The sequence below is a fragment of the Anopheles moucheti genome, chromosome 3 (genome assembly GCF_943734755.1).
Source record: "Anopheles moucheti chromosome 3, idAnoMoucSN_F20_07, whole genome shotgun sequence".
NCBI lineage: Eukaryota > Metazoa > Arthropoda > Insecta > Diptera > Culicidae > Anopheles > Anopheles moucheti.
Genome location: NC_069141.1, coordinates 19,106,389 through 19,124,893, shown reverse-complemented (window position 1 = coordinate 19,124,893; position 18,505 = coordinate 19,106,389). Strand labels below are relative to the sequence as shown.

Here is an 18,505-nt window from a genome sequence, read left to right as displayed (position 1 = left end):
AATTTTTCCCACACCAATGAACACCTCCTTGGCCTCTCTCTCTCTCTCTTGGGTGGTGTGGATTGAATTGATTGGGCGAACATTCCCCCGGGTGCTTTTTTTTGCAAAACCACAATTTGCAACCATCGGATACAGCCACATTGGCAAACACTATTCTGGGGCAAGAGTTTGCTTTTTTAGCTCCACATCCCAACAAAAACTTTACCGCAAATTATTTCGCTATGTTTCAAACCGGGTCATGGAGTTGGTCAAACAAATACGTGAAACTTCACTCGTCCGGACAAAGTCGACTTATCGTCCCCCCTCACGGATAATTTAGAACGTGCGCATCCCGCAATAACCCTTCCCAACATTAGTTATAAGAAGGTTGTTTTTTGTAGCGCTTTTCAACTTCCTTGTCTATTAGCTAGAATTAAGCTGGAGGCACGAACTTTATGCTTTTCTGGCACATCACGGGGAGTTCTCCGTTGAAGCCTAGATTTGTGCCATTCACAACAGTCCAATACAAACACCGATACGCAGGTGCAGAAAACAAAGCCTTGACCTGTGCTGGTTTTACGAAAACGACTGCACAGTACTACTGCGTCCGGGGATGTTGTGGTCGATGCAGGCAAAACTGCATTATGCTTTAACCTCCCACACACGAATGCTAGTGCACCACTAGCACATGGAAAGAATACTAATGAGACTTCTGTAGCTCTTCTGTATCCTTCTCTCTGTGTTCAATTCAATTCAATTTTATCCAAACTGGAACATCAAAAAAAGCACATTCTTTTCATTTTTAAAGATTCCTGCGTGAAAATTTAAAGAATTGCGTGAATTCGCTTAATTCAATATTAAAGCGAGCTATGGCCTTCGTGCCTACTTCGGGGCTAATTAGTTCGTTAAACTTTAAATATGATGTCCAGCAGAGTGCTTCAACAACTATCCCCCTGTGACACGCAGGAGGGCACCCATAATACACACACCTTGCTGTGTTCATAATCATGCAATCGAACATCGAACAAACCCGAATGTTCACAAAACACACCTCAAACAAGGTGAAAAAAGGGCAATTTTAGTATGTTGCCAGTTTCCTTTTACATCCGCCCGACCATACCCGCACCCTTCCCCTTTTTCCCTTTCTATGTTTACCGACTGTGCCCGAGCACGCAGCACCCCACAGAAAGGGAAGTTTGTATGCAAAGGTAAACAAAATATGGCTTTGACGTTTGATAAATAAACAAACTAATCACCATTAGCGGGGTGGTCCGATTTCCTGGAGAATTCCGGTCCAACCTTGCTTGGGTTTTGTCTGACATTGTCGATGAAGCTTTTGTGTAGAGAAAAAAGTGAAATTTATGTTTTTTTTGTTGAATTTGAAGTACAGCTTGAAAATAGAATGTAAATTTCCACTTACCACTTTTTAAACGAATGCAGACAAGAGTTTTAGCCTACTTGAAGCACAGCAAGCACGAACTGTCTCAAAACCTGTACCAACAAAGGCAGCCTTGCTTGGATGGACGTTAGTTTGATGTTCCTTTGTTTTGCCAATTTTTCGTCCGTGAATCCCTCGGCAGACAACATACTGTACGCCAAATCCTGTTTTTCGTTTTTATGCGCGCACACACACACGCGTAGAATCACTCCTGCGAAATGACATACCAGAGCACGCAGCGTCACCTACACACAGTCACCACTTTTATGTTTTTGATGTTGCTGATTTCGATAGCAGGCTTTGGATAAAATTCATCCCTCAATTGCTCTCCGCACCGAAACAAGGTCACTGCACCGTGGGAAGGGTGTTCACAGTACAAAATCATTGGCTAGTGGCCGATGATGCCGATGATGATGATGAATGGGGGACTGCGATTCGCAAGACGCACACAGCAAAGGCAACTTTCGGAACACCACGAATTTAACCAGCAGGTAACCTACTTTCGTCGATGTTGAAATTTGGGAACGCTTTCCTTTCACCGCTGGGAGTCCGCGTGTCGCTTCTGCTTTCGTTTCTGCCACATTGAAGCAACGCCGAGATAGAAGGTGGATGTATGGGGATTGCTGTAGGATTATGCTTTATGTAGGCTGCTGCTGCCTCCTATTTCAGCGGAACTCTACAGAGCGCACTCGTCCTGAGGAGGAAGTCCACACTTGCACCTTTCACATGCCAATTGCTGCCTAATTCTCGCTTAACTAGCGGATGTCGAAATTCCCACAGTGAATGTACGGGGAATCACGGAGAACGGTGCATCGTTTCGTTCCTCTATATGCCACACAGCAGGAACATATCTTTCAACGCCAACGTCATCATCGTTTTTTCTCCAAGCCTAACTTTTCGCGAAATTATCGTTCTTTGCTTTTCATTCGACCATAATACGCGGAGCAGCAGCAGTCTCCAAAACTGATGCAACAGGGCGAAAAACACCAAACACGGAGAACTAAATACAACACACAGTCCTTAATTAAACCTTTTCCACCAATATTAATTCGTACGAGATTCAGCTCCAGCTGCAGCTACTGCAATTCACACGCAAATTTGAGTCAAGATTTTTTTAGGCGAAGAAAATCGAAACACTTGCGATAAAATTACAGGAAACAAACTGGCTTGTTCAACCTGACGTTTCTCCGAAGCGATTTGACGTATGGAATGCTGGCGCAGCATGCAGTAGGATTGCAATTGTGACCGAATGCAGCATGGAAAGTCCACTGTGCTGTATTTTGTCCAGTATGTATGTGTTATTTTTCCAACTGTGCGTGAGAAATGTCAGGCTGGATCATGCTGTTCAAAGTGACAGGAGCGCTCAATTCGAAATACCAAAATTCTAAACTAATATTTAAATATGAATTAACATTGGCGGACAATTAGCTAACAAAACAGCTTAATTTACGTTTTATTCTCGGTCTCTTTATGTGTTCATCACACTCTTTTGTGTGTTTTTTCACCGTCCATTGCCTATTGTTTGTGCAGCTCTCCAACGTCAATGTAAGTACAAAACACCACACAATAACCTCCGGCTCTGTAAACATCAATCAGCCGTTTTTTGTGTATGCGAGAGAGGCTATTTATTTACTCTTTTGCAAAAATTTTCCCTTCCGTAAGGAGCACAACCTCCGTGCGTGATTAGTGAACTGATTTTCCCTGGCCGTGTTTTTCGAGGATTAACAGTGTAATCGGTGTAGCACAGGAAGTGGGAAAAACACCCAAAACCCTTGGAAGCAGTGCTCATTTTCAGTCCAATATGTCCGATACGGTTATCGATCTGGTTAACGATTCCGAAACGGAGGATGTGGTAATGATCGAGGATCAGCCGGAAACCAGCGTACCGAAGGTGGAGCGGGAATCGATGGATACCAATGAGCCGGAAGTTGCGGAAGATCAGGACTCTGATGATGTAGAATTTGTGCCTGTGAATATCCAAATGTGAGTATTAAATCGATCGTCCTGTCTGTTTTCTTCTCTTGCAACGGTGCAAAATTTATGGTTATGAATGCGTGCTTCGATACCTTCCCATGTGAGATTTCTTGCTCAGCGTGTGGGTGAGTCAAACTATTCGGATGACGACCGTGACCCTGTTAATGAGTCTTCCTTTTGCAAAGAAGAGTTAAACAAATCAATACTGAAGCTGCAACATCATCTGCCGCTATTGAACTGAACAAGAAACGGTGGCCAAGGTGATTTATTTTTATGTTACACCCTACAAAGCCTACCAACCCGTAGAGTGGTCTCCGCCCGTCGCGTGGCACACCTCTATTGCCGTCACACAAACTCATTTGGCCCCACGTTTGGAGGGCAATAGAATTACGCACTGAGGTAGAAACAATAACGAGCATCTCCGAAGTGGTCCAATTCTCGGTTCCATTGTGTAGACTAAAAACAGTACATCAAGCCTGCATTAACCCGGATACGCCTGTGTACTCTGTGATATTAGTAAAATGCAAAAGGATGATATTTTCGATAGAAAAAAAAAACTAGCTTGGTAACCGTATCAAAAGAGTTCTCTTTATCTCTAAAATTCGTTTTTATCTGCGGCTTCCTTTTGTGTTGCTAACAATTTCCTGTTGCGGTTGCTACAATCCTATTCCCATCTTGTATTTTATTCCATTCCACAGTTCTGGATGCTATGGTGAATATTACTGATTTCACAATCCGGCGCGGAATTAAACTTGTTAACAAATTTATTAATAAAGTAATTCCGATTCATGCTTACACGATTGTTACGACCCTGTTTGCCGTCAAGCTTCATGAATCAAAACAGAAAATGAAAAATTAACCAATCCTTAACTTCATGGGAAACGTAACAAAACGATGTTTTTTCTTCATAAACCCTCTCTACGGCACTCGATCGTCGAGGTGCTCTAGGGTGTGCTTAAGTTTAATTGCCAGACTGTGTCAACTTAAACAAGAGAATTGCATGTCTAGCATGCAGACCAGATACACAGATACACAAGGCATGCTGTTGTCTTCCACCGTAACTTAAATATGTACCGGAACGTGTAGAATGAGCTGTGCTCGATCATCAAAGCGGGCCGCACAGATCGAACATCGATAATCGGATCCGCCGGTGTCAGTGTCTTGTGAGGTAGTGGTGGTTCTGTCCCCGTACAAACAATTATCTTCCGGATCGTTCTCTTCGTCCATCATTGCCCTGTCCTCTTGCTTCTCTACACCTGCTAATTCCATCATATGCAATGATTCTGCATACGCTTTGGTAGAGGTAAAGTTGTCCTGATGATGGAAAATGCCCTCATGGCTACTGCTATCACCACTACTATTACTGTTGTGTGTGTCATCCGGTGGCAAACCATCGTTCAGCAACATTGCAGCCAACCGCTCGGAACTACCCATCCGCTCGTTCGGTGTATCATTCACAGCGTTCACCGAATCCGTCGCTTCCGATGTCACAACCATTCCCGATGCGGTTTCATTTTCGTTGTTTGGTTCCGTTCCCGTTGCATTCGCTTCGTATGCCTGCTTAAGGAAGTTCACCTCACGTTCTAGTTGACGGCGCGTAAGCCTCTGACTACGCAACACTGCTGGTGGTGTTTCTTGGATCACTTTCTTAACCTTTTGTTCAACCGGTTTTTGCTGCGGCCGTCGGCCCGAAACAGCCTTTTTGTTTTTCGCCTTAGATTTTCCTTTCGACACGGTTGTTTGCTTTCGTTGGTTGGATGCTTTCCCACCTGGTTGTGGCTGTCCGTTGTTGGTACGTCTCGCTGAAGTTGTAGACAATACGTTCCTCGATGGAGCACTCTTTAGCGGTGATCGTAAAATTTCTTCCAGATCGTGCACGGTGTCACTGTTGAACCTTTCCGTGTATTTATTCTTGTGCGATATTTCCATCAGTAACTGATGGTTGAAGTCATCTTCGGAAGCGCTAAATGAGACAGTAGTTTTGCGAGGTTGGCCGTAGCTGCGTCTACATCCATCATCCACCATCGGCTCATCCATCGGATCGTCTGTGTTTCCATCGTCCAGCAAGGGAAAGCTAACGGAAGAGATCCGGTGCGAGGGTATCTCCGGCAGCAGGGAGTTACGCTTTCGGCTACGGAAAAACGCTTCCATTACGTTCGTGATCGTGCTGCCGGTACTGTGTGGTGAGGAGTGATCTTCACCATCCTTCATCTTGCTCACCGCATCAGACGAATCTTTGCTGGTGAATGAAATCGTACGCTTGCGGGATGTCTTTTTTCTAGCCGAAATTACTTTCGCTCTCGACGCGTTTGTGCGACAGCGGCTTGGTCCGGCTTTTGGCTTTGCCTTTGTTTGTGGCGGTTTATCATGGGTGGAATTTGAAGGTTCCTCTTGCTGACCATGAAGTAGCACGATATTGCTTAACAGGTTAATACCATTTTCATCCAAAATATCATGCGATGAATGGGATGATTTCGAAACACGTGATCCTCCCGGAACACGACGGCCACCGTACTCGAGATTAGGTTCCCGCTTGGTCTTGTGTGTACCGTCCGGGTGCGGCAAAACTACTGAAGTTTTAGGGTCGTGACGCTGCTGCCTGGTAGTCTCTGTAGGGCCGCTGTTATCTTCGTACCCAGTTTCATTCCCATCATCTTCGGCGTCTTCTTGGGACTTATTTTTTTGCTTCCGTCGGCCACTCTGCAACCGTTCCAGCTCATGCGGTTTCAACTTCCGACGTCGTTTGTACTTTCTTGGGAAGGTTGGTGGTTCACGCTTCATTGCCGTGTTCATGTCGCTGTGCTTGATCAGGTGCTGTACAAGATCGTCCGTGGTTGAAAATGGAGAACTACACACACTGCAGTAGAACGGTTGGTCGGGTGAACCACGCTTTGCGTCCTCTTGTGAATGATGCGCACGGATGTGTTCTCGCAAAACCACCCGCTGGTTGAATGCCTTCGGACAGACGGGACAGGCGTAAGGTTTTTCTCCGGTATGTATTCTTTCATGCTTCCGCAATGTACCACCATCGGCAAAGGCTTTCCAACAAAACCGACAAGCGTACGGCCGTTCACCGGTATGGATGCGCATATGAATCTGCTGCGATGATCGAGAACCAAACGTTTTACCACACTCATGGCACGGATATTCGTTCGATTTCGTGTGCGAATGGCGGTGGTTCATGAGCGTACGACCGTCGGGGAACTCTTGGTTGCACACCTCGCACCGGACCGTCTTGTTCCGGTGCGATTCCATGTGGCGCTTGAGCCGTGTCATGTGATGGAACGTTTTACCACACTGCGAACAGGAATGGGCCCGTTCCCGTGAATGATCCCATGCGTGCTTCATAAGCGTCGTCTGACTTTTGCACCGTTTGCCACAGATTGCACACGACGTTGCTGTTAGTTCGTGCTGGTGGCGCTCCTGTATGTGCTGCTTAATGGTGGTCTCGTCGAGAAATCTTTCACCACACAGCTGACACTCGTGTGGTTCGTAACGGGTGGTGTGCGATTCGGAATGTTCCAACAATTCCATTCCACTCTCGAACGTTTCGCCACACTCTCGACATGACAGCGAAGTCGGCTGGGTGTGTGTTTCCGGATCGCTAGAACGATTCTCGTAGTGCTCGATCGAGTAGTCAAGATCTCCGAAGTCCTCCTCTTCTATTTCCTGATCCGTAACGTCCTCGTCGAGATCAACACCGTAAGTGACGTTTTTCGAGGATGTTTGAACCAGTTCTTGTTTTACGGCCACATTATGAGGCAGCGCATTAACAGTGGAGCTGACAGCAGCACCGTGCTTTTGCTGCGTATGATTTAGTATGTGTTCCAGTTGGTAGAAAACAGCATTGCATTTATCACAATTATATCGATTCCCGGTGTCCACCGATGTTCCGCCCGAATCATACGATTCATGATCTGGCACCCATTCGGATTTGCTTTCATTGCTCACGGTTTCGTTGATTTGCTGATGAACCCGGCTTATGTGAAGTTGTAGCTGTGGCCGATCATAAAATTGCGCGTAGCAATAATCGCACTCGTGGCGCACCCTGTTTGTGTGGGTGCGAGAATGGGCCATCAACGCTTTTTCTCTTCCGAACGATATGCCGCACTGTTGACATACGAACGGTTTGCGTTCGTCGACTATTGGAAACCCCGTTCCAATCGGTTCGGTTGCGGTGTCTTGAGAATTTTCGATTGGTTCCTTTTTAATATGGCGGTTAGCGGGCATGCTCGTCCGAGATGCTCCTGTCGATCGTACCTGAGTTGTTTGGAGTTTGGCCGGCAGTGCAGTTCGTGCCGTTCGCAAATTGGAAGAAGCGGTTTGTCTCTTTCGTGCCACCCTCTTCCCTGCACCAGAAAAAGATGAGCTTGAACAATCCACATCGATAATAGATTGGTGACCGACCCCCGTTGGACCATTACCAAAGGATGTGCGAACCAAGGGGGCTTCACGCTCGTAAGAAGTCGCTGAAGAAGCACCATAATTCGTGGTTGAAATGAGCTGCTTCGGTGGCTGCGAATTGTAGCTCACCATCGGGTCCTGTATGTACAGATCTTCATCCTCACTCGAATGCCTTGGGCGATGTTTAATGTGTCCGACTGCAAGTTCCGGTAAATCATCTTGAATAGAAAAAAAAAAAACAAAACAGAAAGTTAGTATAATAAAATCACGGACGTGGTCAGCCACGTACAATCTAAATCCTGGTCACCACGGAGAGATAAATCATCCTGTTCGTTCACGGCGTACGCGTGCTGCTTGAGATGATTGATAAGGTCCGTCCGTCGACCGTACTGAGCACCGCACAGATTACAAACATGCGGCCGATCGTTCGAGTGTGCCATCAGGTGGTTCTGCAGGCTAGCCTTCTTGCGAAACCGCCGGCTGCAGAAATCGCACGGATACGGGCGGGATAGTGTGTATTGGTCCTGATCGAGTGGAACCGGTATCTCATCCTCCACCGCGATCGTATTCACACCGAGCTGATCGACTGTCACCTGCACACATTCTTCACCTTGCGATTGTACCCAATCGTCCGTAATAACTTCCTCCGTCACTTGACACTCTTCCGCGTAGTCGGCCTCTAGTTGTGGTGTTTGATCCACGGTTTCTGATACTGGCCCGGAATCAACATATTCATCCAGCTCAAGATGACTTTGATCCATTGGCCGCAAGGAAGTGGTCGCCAGATGGTCCGACGGAGGCATAACATCGGAAGAGGTCATGTAGATTAAATTTTCCGGTGGAATTTGATCAATGTTCTGTATCGATCGTTCGTCCACGAGATACTCCCGGCCGTCGGGTGTTTGCAGTAGAATGGAATCATTCAACATAGTTCCCAGGTTGACCGTCGTACGGTGAACCGGTTGTTGCTGCTGCTGTTGTGTTTGGTGACTTTTTGTTACTGTCAGATATGAACTATCGATCGCCGTGCCGTACTGCAGCGTATTATCGTTGTTGACCACCGCACCTTGGCCGGGGAAGGTTATAATCTTCACATTTGGTCGCGCGTTCGTAACATATTTTAGTGTTGAAATGCTTCCACCACCATTGTTTTGGCTGGTGCTGGTACCGACCCTAGTGGTCTGCTCGGCTGTTGTCACTTTCCAGACCGGGAGCGCGTTGTGGTTCATCGTTTAACCGGTTCTACCCGCTGCAGAAGAAAGGACGGAATTGGTATGAATTACTCAACACAAAAAGGGACGTAGCGAGAACGTATCGTAATTTTCTTTGCCGCTGTACATTGCGATAAAATGACAGCTTCCCAAGCTTTGGCACTTGCGCACACGCTTCGTGGGAGATAGAATGTTTGCGACCGTACGCCACCAGGGGGCGCTGGCTGCTCGGTCAATGTTGTCCGATCCGGGGCGATGGGTTGTTTCACGCTGCGGCCAAACCCCATGAAGCAGAATCGCTTTTGTTTGGTAGCGCAAACTTAGGTTATGGTTAACATGTTTGAGGTTATTGCAATAATATCCAACATCAAAACAAAACTCTGTATCAGCTGATTCGTGTACACAAACCGCTAGTACAAGACGCGCGAGGAAGGAAAGCACAACCGGGGTGCGGTAAAGCGTACGAAAAGAATTCCGTACTTATTGATGAACCAAATTAACGCGATGAATGCGCCATTTTAGAAAATAACGTTCTACTCTGTTATCGCTTTGCTGATTTGCCGGGGCGATCAATGTTCCAATCAATGAGCCTGCGAACGGGGCGACCCAAATTTCCCTTCCAGTTGGTCACATAATTACGGTGCAGAATATCGTGTTGCTTACTTTCAAGGGTATTAACCGTAGCCCCGAATGTTTTGTCACGAATATCACTTCACACTTAGTCCTTCCTCTTCCGTGCAACCAAAAAAGATTGAAGGCCAATTGTGAGCGGCGGAATAGATTCGACGTTATACTCCACGCACAGTTTCACATCTTCTTCGTGATTTGCTCGTTGTGAAGTATTCTTTTGGAAGTAAGAAATTATAACATATACCGTGTAAACTAACTAAAAATAATGGTAAATGCTAAAAGAGAAAAGCTAGACTGATTTCTTTTGGTTGCCCTTTGCGTTTGACAGCTAGCGAGCAGAGTGGATTGGTTCGGACCTATCGTTCCGGTTTGGTGCGACCATCACTAGCTTCGTGAAGGATGTGGTCAGCAGGTTGGACCATTCGTACTTGAACCTTTTGAGCATTTTGATAACATAAATGAAAAATATGATTTGAGATTTGTTAAAAAATAGAATACTTTCATAGCTGGATTACTTTGTTTAATAAATCCCACGTACTACTGTTGACTAAAAATTCGCTCGCGTAAGCAATGGCCGTCAGCAATCATTACTGTCAAACCCTAAACCCATGGCCCAACCTGACCGTTTCTCATTCTGTCCTCGGATTTGGCTCGTGGTGGTGTGGAATTGGTTGCTATTTGGAAACAATTTCCCTACTTAAACAAAAAGCGACGGGAAAATTTTGTTTTCGTTGGCAAACAATTTCTACCGGCGCAGACTAGCGACAGAATCAGTGGAAATCAGTCCATTTTGGATTGTGGCTGAGCAGTGATTGCGTGAAAAGTTCTGCCTCTTCGCCGTCGTTGTGCTCGATACGCGTTGTACAATGGAGGAAGTGACGATCGAAAGGTGTGTATTGCGTCGATTAATATTGTCCAAAGTGCAACATTTTGGAGAAGGTGTGATCAAAACCTTCGTACGGTGAATGGCGTGTAGTTTTAATTATAGCATTTATATAGCAGGCTGTAAAATTGTGTCGCAAATATCGTTCGATACCATTCCCACCTCGCCTTTACACTCCTTCCGCTACATCTGATGTTTGCATCAGACAACTAGGCTACCAACCTATCGCTAGGTTCCTTCCTCAACCCACTCAAACCAACCTGTCCTGTGCATCGTATGTTTTAGCGATGTGAATATTTATAACTGAGCTTCTTGTTCAGGTGCACATCCGTTTGAAAAGAGAGAGAGTTGAAAAAAGGGTCGTATTACGTTTACTAGGTGTGACCTTTACGAATGGCATGAATGTGAAGCTTTAATATTTCGTTTTTTTTTCTGTTCCATTTGCGTCGTTATAGGCTGGCGGAGGAAAAGAAGAATTCCGGAAACGATGAATACAAATCGAAACGGTATGAAGTTGCCCTCCGGCTTTATTCGGAAGCGATACACCTCAGCCCAGAAACGGTCGCTTACTATGGCAACCGATCCGCCTGTTACATGATGCTCGGGGACTATCGGTCGGCGCTGAACGATGTAAAAACGGCTATCAGCATCGATGAAAAGTACGAAAAGGGATACATCCGGATGGCTAAATGTTCTCTGATGCTCGGTAAGTGATATGAATGGACAGGATGGATGTATCATTGTAATAAAAACAACTCTTTTCAGGCGACGTGATCGGAACGGAGCAAGCAATCCGTAAGTTCTTAACTCTGGACCCATCGAACACGGCGCTAAGGGAAGAGATTGCTAGCCTGAAACAGCTGCGCGATTTGAACGAGAAAGCGGCAAACTGTTACGATAGGAAGGACTATCGCACCTGTCTGTATCATTGCGATAATGCGATCAAGATTGCGCCCGGAAGCTTACAGAACAAGCTGCTGAAAGCAGAATGCTTGGCCATGCTGGAACGCTTCGAAGAGGCCTGCAACATAGCGATCACGATCATGCAATCGCACAGCACCAATGCAGATGCGATTTACGTGCGTGGGTTGACGCTCTACTACAGTGACAATCTGGAGAAAGGATTGTTACATTTCGAGCGTGCACTGATGCTCGATCCGGATCACAAAAAGGCGAAAGCAATGCGCCAGAAGGCGAAACAGCTGAAGGAAAAGAAAGAATCGGGTAATGAGCTGTTTAAGACTGGCAAGTACCGGGAAGCGCTCGCAACCTACACAGCAGCTCTAGAACTAGATCCGCAGAACAAGGACATCAACAGCAAGCTGTACTATAACCGCGCCCTGGTAAACTCGAAGCTCGGCAATCTGAGGGAAGCCATAACCGATTGCTCCAGCGCACTGACGCTGAACGAGAAGTATATGAAAGCGCTGCTGCAACGCGCAAAACTATACTATAACATGGAGAATTTCGAGGAAGCGGTAAAGGATTATGAAAAGGCATTAAAACACGATCGTACGCAGGATGTGAAAAATCTGCTAAGGGATGCCAAGTTCCAGCTTAAGAAATCGAAGCGCAAGGATTATTACAAGATACTGGGCGTTACGAAGCAAGCGACGGAGGATGAAATTAAAAAGGCATACCGTAAACGGGCCTTGGTACACCATCCCGATCGTCACGCAAACTCGACGGACGAGGAAAAGAAGGAACAGGAGCGCAAGTTTAAAGAGCTGGGCGAAGCGTACACGGTGCTGTCCGACCCGATGAAGAAATCCCGCTACGACACTGGTCAAGATCTGGAAGAGATGAACCATAGCTGTAAGTAGTCGGGAAAGTTGTTTTGGCACAATTGCAATTTTTCTCCATTTGTTTTATCTGTTTAATCGCGTGCGCTCTCTCCCTTTCTCCCTCTCTCTCTTTTCCAGCTGACATTGATCCCCAGCAGATCTATAGACAATTCTTCTTCCCGGGTGCAGATTACGGGTTCGGCGGCGGCGGTGGCAATAGCTCAAACTTTTCGTTCCATTTCGGTTAAAATGATGTTTTTGGGTTTTGGCACCTGGTATAGTAGTGCAGCAACAGATGTTAAATGTGTAAGTGCGTATATTATAACCGAAGCAAAACGTAACCCCGTACATAATACCGTCTGCCGATCTGTTCCCTCACTCCATTCTCCGTCCGTCAAGGAATACGGAATTTGCACAGGAAAACAAAAAAGATTCATTTGTAGGCGCTCTACGCAGCATTTGTCATTAACACTTCCTTGCCCATTGAAAACTTTAGTAACACATTAAAAAGAAAGTGAACGTCTGATAGCTTGATAACGAGAACTTTGCAATCGAAACATATTTTTTCGTATCTTATATATGTCAGTTTTATTCAACAGAGAGTTGTTTTTGTAACTCGCTTTTGATACCGAAACACCTCACGCATTGAACCGATTGTAATTGATGGCGTTTTATTTTCTTGTTCCTTACATAAAACGCAGAACAAAAATTGTTATAATTTTGAAGTGATGTTTTGGTAGGTAGAAAATATAATTATTTGTAGTTCAAAATTTTGTACATTTCCTTGCGCCATCTTTTTATTGTGAATTTGTCATGAATTATGCATTACATAATTTTCCTTTTGCATTCCCTATGCGGAATTGGTTAACTTTGGGAGTGCCATGATTCTTGTTTGGAATTTTGGCGTGGAAAAGTGAAAAAATTGTGCTAGAGGATTTTCATCTTTGTGGTACTACAACTTTGAAGCTGGTGATCTATTAGGGCTGTCTTCCTTGCCTTTTTATAGGTCCATAGTGCTGGACAGTCAGTTCTACGGTACGAGCCGAATACGTTTTGGTATCACCGTGTGAGAACCGGACCACCATTTTAAGAATGATAAAAAGCCACTAAAAATCCTTCATGTAATTTGTCTATTTATAACGGATTTGTTTTTGTACGTTTGAAAGCTTGGTTTTGTACATAATAGTTTATGCTGGTACGACAAACAATTAGAATCTTATTCATCCGTCTCTCCTCTGCATGTGACTTAGGCAGGACCGTAACGTAAACATATATTGTAATCCAATTCTGAAAGCAACACTTGCATACAGATACTACAATTTGCAGAAGAAATTAATCGAGTTAAAATGGTGTACCGGGCAATTGGGTGATGTTAAGAATAAAAAAGGACAAAATGCACCTATTGCAACCGTACAAAAAACTGGATGTGTATACGAAATGTTGTCCATAAACGCCGAGGAATGAAAATCTGAAAGAAACAGCGCATCCGTCTTAAATTGCAGACTAAAGTATAGACGAAACACACCTTATCGTAAGTTGTTTGCCGGAAGATTGTTTTGTTTTATTTCGTTTTTTTAAATAACAACACCTCTCGTATAGTCAAATCACGCGTGACTTTTAATGGTCAATAGTGTACAATTGTGTGTGAATGCTAATCATTACGTTATATAAAACATCTCATTTACGATAATCATGGCACAAGTGTTTTGCGTGCACGTGAAGGAACAATACATAACTGGAACGTTTTCGTATGGTGAATTTTTGTTTAGGGAGCCCAGTGATCGTCAAGCTCGTGTCTACCATTTTGTACGCGGGATACACACAGCCATGTTGGTCACTTCCATCGACGCCTTGTTCGCTATACGAGAACTCAAAAGTACACGGTATTGCTTTACGTTAAAGATGCAACAGGAAGTACACAGTTTTGGTTTGCTTACTGTAGCTCACTTTTATCATTATATTATTGTAACATTGTTAAAATTGTAAGTAGCGAACGTGTTGTTTTTTTTTTTTTTGGTACAGGCAGCGACGAAACAGCGGGTATCCGTGTCCTATGCTGGTCCCCGTTTCGGTAGTGTATGCGGTGTTGTATCATATTCTAGATTAAAAATGGGCAAAATCGTCCATAAAGGTACAAAAAGTTTACAAACAACGCTCGTAACGCTTTTAAAACAACTCCACTGCTCCCTAATCACGCACCAAAAATGGATGAAAGTTATTGGATAAAAAAAAGAATAATTATGTACTGAAGGTTATAGAATCAGAATTTAGCTAACACAACACCCCATCACGCATATCGTGGAATATCAGCCCTCTACGTGGGCAAAAGAACTCCTACCAAGAATGAAGCATTGTTCCGTTCGCAGGACGTTTTTTTTTTGCTGGTTTGCACCATTCTGTTTAACTATCACGATTTTGTCTAATAATACGTTTACCGAACTAGAGCACTATATACTACCATTTTGCTTTGCCTACGTATCACGCACTAATCACTAGTGAAGTTTTGCTAAACAGGAGCTAATAATACTGCTGCAAATTGCGCGGAGTGTAATTGGTTCGATTGCTATAACACACACTACCCAGTGTCCTCACTCATCACTTTGCGTCTATATGGCTTGTAATCTATGCTAGCAAGACCCTTTCAGGCGGGTTGTGGCTACACTTGCTCTACCGACGGCTTTTTCTCTAACTACCTTTATACTGCATCCCCTATGCTACGTTGTTGTGTTGTAGAAAATTGTGTCACTAAGTAGTGTTGTGAAAAACAACTCCCGGGAGAGGGTTTTCTATCTTGATAAAATACTTAACTACAACGGGTCGTTACGTTCTCCCGGTGAAGACGAATACTGGCAGTTTGGTTGGACTTCACCACCTCATCGTGTGCTGCCGAATCGAATCCTGTTTCAATGGGGTATCGCCAGCTATAACCATTCGTAGCTGTAATTTTTTAAATGTGTTTAGCAAAGCGCACAAAGAAGCTATGGGAGCACACGTTTCTTACCTGGCACGCTTTGGATGTCGCATGAGGTAAAGGTTCAAATTATTAACTTAGTGCCAAAAAATGAGGAATAGATGAAGAAACTCTTACCTTACGATGGTTAAACTGATTGTAACGGTTATGGGACTTTCTCACAGCCTCTATTACAGCTTCTCTGATCCTACCGACATCCATATGGTCCTCCCAGGCCACTAAAGTATCAGGGAAGATCCAATTTTGAGAGAAATTAAGTCATTAACCTAAGCCTCATTTTAATAGAGTCTTTCCTCCAAACATTCGGTGTATTAGACCAAACGCCGGAGGCCCAGGAACGGACCCAGGTTTTAGACGATCAATCATCAGGTTTGAGCCACTCAGTCACACTTACCAGCCATACATTCCGTGAACAGCAGCAACGTTTTCAGCGATCGCTTGTTATACTTTGGCGAGATGCCATCGTAATTATAGTGGATCAGCAGCCTGTCCGCAAACAACCGTTGATATGTGTCACTGAGCGAGGTATTGTTTGTTTTGAGCCGCCGAAGGATGTTAATCTGTGAAATTTGAATTGGTAATCTTGAAGGTAACGTGTAACAATGCCCCCTCGACCAGATCTTACATAGCGTTCCTTTGCCGTGTGGCATGATCTGACCGCTCGTTCCAACTGTTCCAGCTGTTCGATCGTTTCGATGGGGAATTTAACGCCCTCGATATCTTCGAGCTGCTCTTCACCCGCAGCGCAAGGGTTCAGAAGTTCCGCTGGCAGTAGTATCACTTCCTCAACATCTTCTGCCTCGCTTACGGTTGCTGGTTTAGAATAGGGAGATAGAGATGCGTGTTATTGGCACACAAGTTACTATTGTTTAAACCTATACTTACTGTCCGTTTCGTCCACGAGAAGTACTACGGGTGCGGGAGATAATCTCCCTGTGCTTTCACTATCATCCGGATCTGGCGGTGGTTTCCACTTCGGAATACAGCCATCGTCTGGTTCATCCAGCCCAGAGGATGACCCTTGATGATTGCCATTACATTCCACGTCCCTGTCGTGTTGTTGCATGGGTGATCCCTCCTCAGCTTCCGTTATTCCGTTTTGCATTGTTGATCCCATCTCTGCTTCGTCCTCCGTCACAGGAACAGCTTCAGTTACGAGCGGTTCCGCTTCTATCACCGTCCGACTGTCGGAGCTACTTGATGCGTTTGCCTCGGCGATAACGACCGAAGGAATTGGGTACGCCAACGGCGCAACAACTTCCTCGCCAGCACCATTCCCGTCCGGCTCATCCGTTGATCCAGTTGATTCTGTGTCGGGTTTATCACCCGCCCCAGAGCTAACGTCCTCCTGGAGCGGTTTCCTGGTGAACAGTAACCGTTGTTTGTGCAGGCGATTGAATCGATAGATCTCGTTACTACGCAAACATTTCGTGCGAAAAAGCAGGAACTCATCCAACTTTAGCGCACAGTCTTCGCAGATGGGTGATGGGAAGTCGAAATCCTTGGAGAGCTAAAACGGAAATTCATACGCTTGTAAGTTTGGTGCAATTTCCTCCACCTTATATAGACACAACAGATTTACCATTATTGCCGTACATTCAAATATTTTCTCCACAAGCGTATCGGTTGTTTCCTTGCTGTTTTCCGACTGGAAGATTGACTGTACGATTTCCGACTTATCCGACAGGCACAGACGACATTTGCGCTCCAGATTAGGGATCAGATGTTTTCTGGCAGAAATGGAGCAACACTGTTAGCTCTGGTAACGTAGAAGTAGCTTACCCCTTTACAGCAGATTGGTGCTTACTTGAAGATACTTCGTAACTTTGCCATCCGGAAGCCAGGTGACACTATGTGTAAGCGATGTACGTAATCAAAACGATGGCGATGAAGTGGATGAAGTGTACAAAAAACGCTAGTCAACTGGTTGGTTGTCCGGTTGTTACGAAAAACATAAAAATCACTGCAAGGACCTTTTGGGTGGGAAAAACTTAAGCCACAAAAGCCACAACAAACAAAGAGCACACAAACGGGACTATTCTTGGGTGTTTGCTGGAGTTGGATGTAAAAATATGCACAAAACACAAAACTCGAGCTGGAAGAACTGACACAACCAGGCACGGCTGGAAAAGTGTGTGTGTTTTCCTATAATTTTTCCATTTTTATTTCCCCCAACGTCACTCGCCTATCCTTGCTCCGTCTTACGGTAGGTATTGTCGATGTCCACGCAAAAGGACGATGCATGGTTTGACAGCTGAAAACCGATGTCCTGTTTCGGTCACACCAATTGAACGACGATGGGGGGGGGACGACGAAAACGCACATGTTTACTAGATGGATCGGAGCATTTTCGGAGCACAAAATGGCACAAATTTTGGAGAGTGTTAGCGCGAAAAGTGAGAACAAAGCTCGTCGTGAGCTGAGCGGCGCCTAAAGTGGCGATTTCATCGAGTTCATTTTCACAGCGGTGCACGTTGGTTTAAGGGCACGGCCCAAGACGTGATTGTGTTGCGAGCGGTAATTTCAGCAGGTACGCAATGGACGCAATGGGACGGTGGTCCTACGCCCCGTATCAACCTTTGCCGGTACATTTAGGAACCGTTTCATGGTGTACCTTTCTTTTGGCATTTCGCACGGATGCGTTTGGCGCTCGGCGTAGGGTGGGAATTTCTTTTTTGCCAGCCTGGACCGCTCGGAAACGGTGCGTTTGTGGCGAAAGTCTTGAGCTTCTACCTGCCAAATGCGGGCGTACGAGAAATCCATCAGAGAGTCCATCGTTGGATCGCCATCCTTTTGGAAATTTGGGACGTAGATGAATAGAAGGGTTAAATATGGTGCGATATGGTACGCGTCATGCGTTAACTTACCCTATCGTACGATGGACGGAACGGTTCCTTTAGCAGGCTATCACGATGCGCGATTAGGTTGTCCTTAGGACGTGCCAGATACGCCTTGGACCATTCGTAGCGTAACGGTGTTGGAAGGGTGTTAGTTTTATTTAATTTACATCTCGCCATTTTTTCACACCCTGTAGTGATTTTTTTAAATTAAAAACGCGCTATTAAGTTGTAAAAGGCACAATTAAAAAAAAAAAAAGACGCTCTAACTTCCGCGAAGTTTTCTGCCCGATTGATGAAAGTCGTCGTGATGTACATTTCCAAAGGTTGCTATGTTAAGTCATCTTCATCTGTAGCTATAGACAGCTCACACTCAATGAACGAGGTCACCAAG

General features: G+C 45.1%; 4 protein-coding genes across 6 annotated transcripts in view; 1 reads left to right on the top strand and 3 right to left on the bottom strand.

The window, feature by feature from the left end:
• Positions 1–2,596, bottom strand: part of LOC128301321 (uncharacterized protein DDB_G0283357) — a 35,449-nt gene extending 32,853 nt beyond the window's left edge. The window contains exon 1 of the mRNA XM_053037735.1: positions 2,473–2,596. The gene's annotated coding sequence lies outside the window, so the exon portion shown is untranslated. The remainder of the gene's footprint in view (positions 1–2,472) is intronic.
• A 523-nt stretch (positions 2,597–3,119) lies between these two features.
• Positions 3,120–13,737, top strand: LOC128305425 (dnaJ homolog subfamily C member 7). 3 transcript variants are annotated; one of them, XM_053042860.1, is made up of 4 exons: positions 3,120–3,400; positions 10,975–11,225; positions 11,285–12,334; positions 12,442–13,737. In XM_053042860.1, exons 1-4 carry the CDS (start codon positions 3,219–3,221, stop codon positions 12,549–12,551), a joined length of 1,593 nt encoding a protein of 530 aa, XP_052898820.1. In that variant the 5' UTR covers positions 3,120–3,218; the 3' UTR covers positions 12,552–13,737. The 3 variants fall into 3 exon arrangements, with proteins under 3 accessions (XP_052898820.1, XP_052898822.1, XP_052898821.1); XM_053042862.1 differs by lacking the exon at positions 3,120–3,400 and adding an exon at positions 10,293–10,525 and having other exon boundaries at positions 11,285–12,331; XM_053042861.1 differs by lacking the exon at positions 3,120–3,400 and adding an exon at positions 10,293–10,525.
• On the bottom strand, positions 3,982–9,757 carry LOC128305424 (uncharacterized). Its single transcript, XM_053042859.1, has 3 exons — positions 9,670–9,757; positions 8,085–9,044; positions 3,982–8,013 (listed from the first exon to the last, which is right to left on the bottom strand). The coding sequence occupies exons 2-3, from the start codon at positions 9,022–9,024 to the stop codon at positions 4,454–4,456; spliced, it is 4,500 nt and encodes a 1,499-aa protein (XP_052898819.1). The 5' UTR covers positions 9,025–9,044; positions 9,670–9,757; the 3' UTR covers positions 3,982–4,453.
• A 4,060-nt stretch (positions 13,738–17,797) lies between the features above and the next one.
• On the bottom strand, positions 17,798–18,291 carry LOC128305034 (uncharacterized). Its single transcript, XM_053042312.1, has 2 exons — positions 18,142–18,291; positions 17,798–18,064 (listed from the first exon to the last, which is right to left on the bottom strand). The coding sequence occupies exons 1-2, from the start codon at positions 18,289–18,291 to the stop codon at positions 17,798–17,800; spliced, it is 417 nt and encodes a 138-aa protein (XP_052898272.1).
• Between the last annotated feature and the right edge of the window lie 214 nt (positions 18,292–18,505).

Excerpts from the sequence above, each read along its gene's own strand:
- LOC128305425 (XM_053042860.1), top strand. The coding sequence starts at position 3,219 with ATGTCCGATACGGTTATCGATCTGGTTAACGATTCCGAAACGGAGGAT. Across the intron at positions 11,226-11,284 it reads TAAATGTTCTCTGATGCTCG|GCGACGTGATCGGAACGGAG; the intron begins GTAAGTGATATG and ends AACTCTTTTCAG. Across the intron at positions 12,335-12,441 it reads GGAAGAGATGAACCATAGCT|CTGACATTGATCCCCAGCAG; the intron begins GTAAGTAGTCGG and ends TCTCTTTTCCAG.
- LOC128305424 (XM_053042859.1), bottom strand. The coding sequence starts at position 9,024 with ATGAACCACAACGCGCTCCCGGTCTGGAAAGTGACAACAGCCGAGCAG. Across the intron at positions 8,014-8,084 it reads TGGTGACCAGGATTTAGATT|ATGATTTACCGGAACTTGCA; the intron begins GTACGTGGCTGA and ends TTTCTATTCAAG.
- LOC128305034 (XM_053042312.1), bottom strand. The coding sequence starts at position 18,291 with ATGGCGAGATGTAAATTAAATAAAACTAACACCCTTCCAACACCGTTA. Across the intron at positions 18,065-18,141 it reads TCCGTCCATCGTACGATAGG|GATGGCGATCCAACGATGGA; the intron begins GTAAGTTAACGC and ends AATTTCCAAAAG.